Source organism: Olea europaea, unplaced genomic scaffold (genome assembly GCF_002742605.1).
Source record: "Olea europaea var. sylvestris unplaced genomic scaffold, O_europaea_v1 scaffold1814, whole genome shotgun sequence".
NCBI classification, from domain to species: Eukaryota; Viridiplantae; Streptophyta; class Magnoliopsida; order Lamiales; family Oleaceae; genus Olea; species Olea europaea.
In genome coordinates, this window is record NW_019235893.1 from 31,290 (window position 1) to 39,268 (window position 7,979).

General features: G+C 34.6%; 2 protein-coding genes across 4 annotated transcripts; both read right to left on the minus strand.

The window, feature by feature from the left end:
- Nucleotides 1-110: 110 nt before the first annotated feature.
- Nucleotides 111-2,641, minus strand: LOC111378413 (pentatricopeptide repeat-containing protein At1g07590, mitochondrial). Of its 3 annotated transcripts, none has more exons than XM_023001607.1 (3): nt 2,107-2,641; nt 1,403-1,502; nt 111-1,096 (listed from the first exon to the last, which is right to left on the minus strand). In XM_023001607.1, the coding sequence occupies exons 1-3, from the start codon at nt 2,452-2,454 to the stop codon at nt 252-254; spliced, it is 1,293 nt and encodes a 430-aa protein (XP_022857375.1). In that variant the 5' UTR covers nt 2,455-2,641; the 3' UTR covers nt 111-251. The 3 variants fall into 3 exon arrangements, with proteins under 3 accessions (XP_022857375.1, XP_022857374.1, XP_022857373.1); XM_023001606.1 differs by having other exon boundaries at nt 111-1,318; XM_023001605.1 differs by having other exon boundaries at nt 111-1,502.
- Nucleotides 2,642-3,290: 649 nt separating this feature from the next.
- Nucleotides 3,291-5,985, minus strand: LOC111378406. Its single transcript, XM_023001599.1, has 5 exons — nt 5,829-5,985; nt 5,101-5,291; nt 4,820-4,899; nt 4,406-4,727; nt 3,291-4,216 (listed from the first exon to the last, which is right to left on the minus strand). Exons 2-5 carry the CDS (start codon nt 5,261-5,263, stop codon nt 3,546-3,548), a joined length of 1,236 nt encoding a protein of 411 aa, XP_022857367.1. The 5' UTR covers nt 5,264-5,291; nt 5,829-5,985; the 3' UTR covers nt 3,291-3,545.
- Nucleotides 5,986-7,979: the final 1,994 nt, after the last annotated feature.

Sequence of the window (7,979 nt, forward strand, 5' to 3'; positions counted from 1 at the left end):
AACATAATTGAATGAATGAAGCTCATATGGCAGGATGGTGCCGTTAACTTGCTGTATTATTCTCAACATAATTGAGTGAATCAAGCTCATATGGTATTCGAAGAAAGAACTCCAAAGAACATAATCTCTCCATAATTAGTATTATGGTACATTCTTTCCTGCACCTCCACCGAGCAGAAGAAAATGTTAGAACTTGCCCAACTAGCAAGTCTCTCTCATTTTGTATTGAGCAAGTGAAGATTATTCGTTCATCACGAACGAAATTGCTCAATGAGCTTCATTAGGCTATACGTCTCGGAATCTGGCCTAGCCCCTCCAAGGATCATCCTTTTAAGAAGATTTGGTTCATATACCTTGGCCTTAACATACGTCTTAATCAATGCATTGTAGACAAAAGTATACCTAGTATAATTTGCTTGCTTCAATTCTTCAAACAATTTTTCAGCATTTTCTACATCACCATTGTCTGCAAAAATTTCGACTATCGAAAGTGTAGTCTCTAGCCATGGAGTTGATCGTCTGACACTTGAGCTTGTCGAGAAATCCATCCCTAACTCCAGAGTTTTAATAGCTTCATTTATTAGTCCTGCTTTCATGCATCCAAGAGCAAGATGTCGGAATGTTATAGCATTTGGTTTGCAACCACTACCCGCCATTTCTTTATATAGTCCGGTGGCTTTAGAAATTAGGCCGTATCTGCAATACACAGATACCATTGAATTAAACTGTTCAGTTGATTTCAACCCCTTCTCTGATTTCATTTTAACCCATAGCTCTTCAGCTCGGGTCAGGTCTCCAATCTTACCAAATGCTTCGATTGCAAGCACAAAGCTCTTCGATCTAACATGTGGAAGCTCTTGAATTGTGCCCCAAGCTCTTGCCAGCTCCTTATGTTTCCCTAAATATCCATACAATATTACCAGAATATCGAATGTTGACCAGTTGTGACCTGATATAGACTTCTCAATAGCTTCAACGTAGGACTCGCATACGGTGTACAACCTAGCCACAGCATGTGCAGTGGCCAAAATGCAGTAAGATATCTCGTTCGGCTCAACCATTGCCCGCTTCATATCACCAAGTACCTTTGCCAAACCTTCAATATTGTGTTCGTTAGCTTCTATCTTCATCAGAATATTATAAGTAGACACATGTGGAACCACTTTATCAGCTTTCATCTGTGTTAAAATCTTCACAATAGCTTTCTTGCGACTGGGGTGCGAATGAAGTATAATCAGGCGATTGAAAACCAAGTATGATATGGGATGGCCAAACTCTCTCATTTTTTTCATGTACGCCAATGAAAGCCTTATCAAGCCTTTTTCCAAGCATGCAAGTACGAGATTGTTGTAAAGCAACTCATTTTGGAACTCAGATGGGATACGAGAGAAGAGGCTCTCACCTTGTGAGACTCCGTGAAGCTTAGTTGTGAACTCTAATAAGTAGGAGTAATCTAGTTCCTTTGGCCTGTAGGGCTTCTCCCTTATCACCCATTCCATCACCTGCAAAGATTCATAAATAATTGAGCTCCTATTATCAATTTTTTTTTTTTTTTTCCATTATATTGCTCAAATTCAGGTCATTTGCAACTGACTAGACAATGTAATTGGCAAATAATAGAGTGGGAGACCACGTCCCTTACTAAATGAACGAAAGAAGTTCGTCGTGTGTATCCTCTAGTCGTGGAACTGAAATAAATCAAAATATTTCAAGATTAAAATCTTACAAGAATTGTGAATCTATCGCACCTGGATTATGATTAAATATAATAAATTGAGATAGTATTTTCTACATGCATAATTAGTATTTCTTTATTTTCTGATAGACTGGAAGAGATCTTGTTGTTTCGAGAAACTACACATGGATTTTCAGCACGATCGAAGACCGGAAAAATATTGAATTCAAAGTTAACGCAACATATTAACAAAAGGAAATTTTATCCTTTTCACCTACTCCAGATTTCCGTTACTCTTTGAAGCTTTTAAGCAAACACATAGCATGCATTTTCCAAAAAAAAAAAAAAAAAAAGCCACAGTTTTCAATTAAAACCCTGGCAGAGCTGAACTGTGTGATTCGAGTAAAAGAAAAGGTCAAAAGTATTCAAACCTCGAGGGCTCGCCTGTTGGATTTGAGCTTGCGCAAACGGTTGATAGTGTGAAAAATGTCGCCACTATGAACGGGAAAGCCATTGCCCATCCAGCTCCGGAACGCTGATGAAACTGGCTCTCCTCTTGGTAGTTTCTCAATCCTCCAGCTTAGGCTCTTTGCATCTTCTTCCTCTACTTTTTCAACCTTTTCAGATTCTGAAATCTGGAAACTGGGATTTGATATTTGGGTGCAAAAGTTGAGTTTAGAGCAAAGATTTTTGTGCAATTGCCAAGAAACATTAAGCGTTTGACGAATTGCTGTAAAAGTTATATGCCTTTCACGCAGAATGGCTACCATTACTTGCATGCTTCAATTGAGAAGAAAATCATAGGGGACTCTAATGGAATTCGGTTGTGGATTGAATCGAAATTTTCTGCAAAGGGAGTCAAAACTCATTTTTAAATTACTTATTTTGTGATTTTCAAAGTTAAAAATTTACATCTGGAAGCAATTGTTGTTAAGGAAATACTCAAGGAACAACTAAAGAGCAATCCAACTTGTGGACCATTTAGACAAACTGAAGGACTTTTTTAGGAAAATTCTATTTGTACATAATTATTGCACATAATGATGTCCATAATATGAAGTGACAATCATCCAATTGTTCTTGTGTAAGTGTGAAATTTGAATTAAAGGTTGGATTCAGTGTCACGTGTAATTATAAACACCACTACGTAAATAATTATATACATGTAACACTTGACTTCTTTTTAAGTGAAGGAGAATTGTCACTAGGGGATCTCATCAATACCAATTGCAATGTCCAAAATATCAATTAAAGTTTTTGATAAGGATTAACATCTAAATCAAAATAAACAATTAATTTTAACCATATATTTTATGAATTTCATAATTATTCAACCACACATTTTATTAACTTCCATCGAAATCTATTAAAAAAAAAAATCTGATTTTATCTCTGCCAAATAGGTGCTAAATGTCTCACATAGTAAATCTAGAGGCATTTAAGCTTTGAAACCAAGCCTTTGGGACATACAATAGCACTTGAAGGCCATTCATGCCTCAAGTCAGAATGGCAACAATGAATCTCTCTAGGACGTGAAAAGTCATGACATGGATTCTGACTCTTTTAAGGAAGAAACTTTAAGTAATCAAACAATCAACAATTTCTCATCAAATACTAGAGTTAGAAATATTTTTGATATATTCTCCCAAAAATACATATATTAGATTTAGTTCACAACACTAGGACCATCGTACCTTGGATTTCAATCGTGATATTATGTTGTAACCTATTTGTTGCTACTCCCTTCCAGTATCACACAACACATTAAAGTTGTTACAGTGCATAATATTACTATATACACAATAAATCTAGAACACAAATTTCATGTACCCAACTGATCAAGAATCAAGATGGACAAAAATACAGTACTCTAACGACAGATGACCTCTTCAAGAAGTTCATCGAAAATCACATCCTCCAAATCAAGTGCAACAGTCTCAGATTCCAATTGGAGGTTCATCCATCTGTAGTCGTTTTCCAAATCATAAGCGATTATAGAATCTAGTGACTCCTTTTCCTCGGGCTTGAAATTAAGCAAATCGCCAATGCTTGTGCTGACCTCCTCGATAAAGTGGCTTCTGACTGGCATTGGACGAACGCGACAACTAGAGGACAAGGCCTTCGGATAGTACGGAAATGATTTATCGTATATCTGAATTAACGCCTCATTAACCACATCAAATAGCTGCTGATGATGCCAACCGGTTAATTGAGATTGTTCCTGGTTCCAGTTCCAGTTAGCCTCTACTTCCTCAAACAGTTCAGGGCTCAATGGCTGATCAGATGAATGCCATGCTATGTCGAAGGCATTTTCAACGATGCCTGATTTCTCAAGAATGTGTCTCACGTAATACGAGTTGGAATCAGTCTCTTTCTGAGATTCATTATCTCCAAAATATCTGATATTCGTATCTGAATTTTCAATTTTCTCATGTTTCAGCTTGTTTAAAGACGAGGACGAATCCAGGTAGAAACTCTTCTGATCATGAGAGTGTATTGAAGAATTCTTCTGGTAGAAACAATCACATTCACGATCCAAACCTAATTTGAAGAAGAAAGAAAGACAGACAAACTGTTACTCAAAACCAGTCCTAAAAGTTTCACAATCCATTTTGCTAGAAAAACTGATGGTGCAAAATTCTAGACAAAGAAAGATTAGCACCTAAAGAAAAAAATTTGCGTGTGAGATTGAAACTGTACAATATGCAATAATTAAGCCAGGATCAATACCTTCAGAAATTTGAATATCTCCAGGGTGAGATACCATTTCTCGGAAGGATTTCTCAAAATCTGAGATGAGAAGCATCTCGGGGATGATTCCCGAGTCGTTAGTCACATGTTCCCCATGGGAATCACTTTTGTCCAATGTTAAATCATCCACTTCCTCTACACAACCATCCAAATGACTATCCTCATCCCTCACATTCAATCTTAAGCCGGCATTGTCTTCCATTTTTTGCATACAATTATGTCTATTGTCTGATTCGTTTTGGCCATCGGTAGCCTCATTTGCATCAAGTGGNTTGTTTGTCGAGTGAGAACTTTTAGTACTCTGATCAATTCAATTCATTTTATAATTAGTCATCCCTTAAAAAAGAATCAATTGTAATATCACAAGGAAACTAGTTGTGTACAAGTACTTACAACAAATGCGCTTTCTTGCTCGTTTAAAAGCTTTTCGACTTCACCAGAACCCAGCAATTTTGTTTTGGCACTTCCATAAGCTGCAGAAATGATTAAGAACATTGAAATTACAATTAAAGAAGCATATTCCATAATAACATACAGAACTCAATGCAGTCCTATAGTTCCCGTAAGATTCAGACAGGGACAAAAGTACTTCTATCAAATTCATACGTAACTTTAACTGAACAATTGAGGACAGCGATATTGGAAGAAAAATAAAGAAACGCACGTTGGCTTACATTTTGACTGTCTTCGGCCTTCATATTTTCGGTGATGGATCATTTTTCTGCCATTGGAATGCCAATGATGATAGTCGAGGGCATGGACTAATCCCCACACGCAGCCCGGCTGCTTATCTTCAACTTCATCATCATCATTTCTAATCCAAAAGTGCTTCCCCATTCTCTAAATCCTCTGGTCACACAGAATACTGCGCAAACAAAAAATTGATTCAATATCCTAGAGAATTGAAAGAAAACATAAGGTAGCAGAACGAAGTTGGAACATAAACATTTGGCTGTTCTAAAATTTTGATTCGATTCCTCATGGGAATTTCTCATTTCTTCTCTAATGCTTTAATCTGCACCTTTATTCTTTTAAAAACATAATTACAACAAGAATTGACCTACAGAAAAAACGAGCGTCAACACAATAAAGATGAAAAGAGAATTTTCAATCAAAACATTAACCTTTTACGAAGAAAAATACATACAAATGTTCAATAAAAAGGACTTAAAAAACAACAAAACAGAATAAATATAGGATTGGCCACTTGAATTTTTGACAATTTCAATTGTAAGAAACAGAGATCAAATAGGAGGTTCATTTTTGTTCAGAAGACAATTCATTTAAAAGGAAAAATAAAAAAAAACACAAAACCGTTTAACAAGAAAATTAAAATGAAAGCAGGGGAACTGGGTACTAATGGAACAGTGAACAAGATAATGTATTAGAGAAAAATCCTAACCTTTTCGGGCGAAAACGAGGCAGCAGGGAGGCCAAAATTAAGCTGTAAAAGAAGAGAAAAAAGGAAAAAATCAGAAATTCATGCAGGAATTTAGTGGCTATGGCGGCTGTAGAGATCAAATTCAGATGTATTTATGGAAGTAGCAATTTATAGCATCATGTACGTTATATCATGCGTTTTTATGTGAGAATAAAGAGAAGGGACGGAGAAGAATTCAGGCCCCTTTTACCAGTCAACTATTTTTTATATTCAAGACTTTGAGTTAATACATAACATAATATTAATAAGGCTTTTTAATTATTCAAAAAACAAAAAGAAATTATGGCCCTGTTTGAGCTTTATTTTTACCTCATTAAAATAAAAAATATAATCGTTATTCATCACTTTAAGTCACCATTTTTGAATTTCTATCTTTTGTATGGAGCTCATAACTGTTCTATTTTTCATTCTTATTCTACAAATAATGTGGCTCAAACGAGCTCATAATATTAATAAGGCTTTTTAATTATTCAAAAAATAAAAAAGTCCTTTTGCCGTTATGCAATCAAAAATGGCGATGATCGTCTTTTCTCACATGCAGGACTTATTCCACATTGTAGGCCCCGCTCTTTAAAATATATAGATTTTTACTTAAAACCGACTTTATCAAAACTCAAAAAGGTCAAACAAGTATTTTCATGAACATAATTAATCGCTCCAATTTCAAAATTGATATTTAGTTCCGTTTGATTCCTATTTTTTTCTCTTCTTTTTAATCGCACATATTTCATTAAAATAATATTACACCTAAATCAAAAAAATATTTTTTATTTTTTATCTACACATTTCTTATCAATCAACTATTCTAAAATTAACTTTTTCATAAAAATGGGTGTCAAAACACCCTCTTAAGGTAGAGTATCAAAACAACACAGTAGTCTCCTGGGGCATATCCCAGTGGTGTAACGGACAAAGGTTAGGTACATTCAACATTGTTGGTAGTCACAGCGTGATGATTCGATTTCTAAAACATGGATTAAGACTCTTTGTGGGCACTAGTATACATGCAGTTCTTATTCCTTGGCCTGTTGGGGGCACATCCCTCGATTAACCTCTCTCAGGATACGCTTGGAATGGGGTGGAACGGTGAGAGATGCTTAAAGTTGGGGTTCAACTATTTTTTTTTTTTTTAAGTCAAAACAACACAATACATTTACACACGGTCAACATCTCTCTCTCTCTCTCTCTCTCTTTTAGTTGAGAGAAGAGATAGAGTCAAAGCAAGAAATTCAGATTTTTTTTAAAGCTTGTAAGTGAATGTACAAGTTGGAATTATTTTACTCCATTCATTGACCCAACAAATGGGTATTGGATTAACTTTAAAAAGAGATTAGATTACCAAAAGGATTCAGATCAACCATCGTTGGATCTTTAATTTCAGACAGTTTTAATTATTTACACATACATATATAGCTTTTTTTAAATCAGTAGGATTTTAACTTCTATCCAATTAGGGTTTCTTTTAAAAATCAAAAATTGTATGACACTAAAAGCTGTATAAATTATCTTTTTTCATATTTAGTTGTTGTAGCACGTGAAACTACGTATAAGTTGCATCAACAAAATTAATCACCCAAAATACCTCGTGTTATCATCTATATACATATTATGAATACCGTCGATCTCATCGATCCTCTGTGAAAATATGGATAAATATTGGTGAAAGTTGTAATTATTTATTTATTCTTTTTCTTTTTAGAAATCAATACCATTTTCATTTCCCTTTTATTTATTTATTTATTTATTTATTTTGGTTTCTCCCTTTCTAATTAGTCAAAGTCAAAGAAGACTAACGTGTCAATCTGCTTGGAATTAAATTGTGCCAAATTGGACGATATGGATTACAACATACATATACGAATAATGCTAAAACAACTCCACTAGAGTTACAACCCCAATTTAGATGGTGCTAGATAATAGGCTGAATAAAAATGTGAAATTAATGACTTATTTAATTTCACTTATCATTTAATATCATAGTAACGCCATCTATATTGGAATTATAATTTCAGTGGAACTAAATATCATTATTCTAAATATACTAACGTCACATGTATATATGTATGTACATTAATTAATTTACAATATTTTAATTGACCCAAATCGGAGTTT

Coding starts and splice junctions, on each gene's coding strand:
- LOC111378413 (XM_023001605.1), bottom strand. CDS start 2,454: ATGCAAGTAATGGTAGCCATTCTGCGTGAAAGGCATATAACTTTTACA. Junction 1,503..2,106: donor CCAACAGGCGAGCCCTCGAG/GTTTGAATACTT, acceptor GAATCTTTGCAG/GTGATGGAATGGGTGATAAG.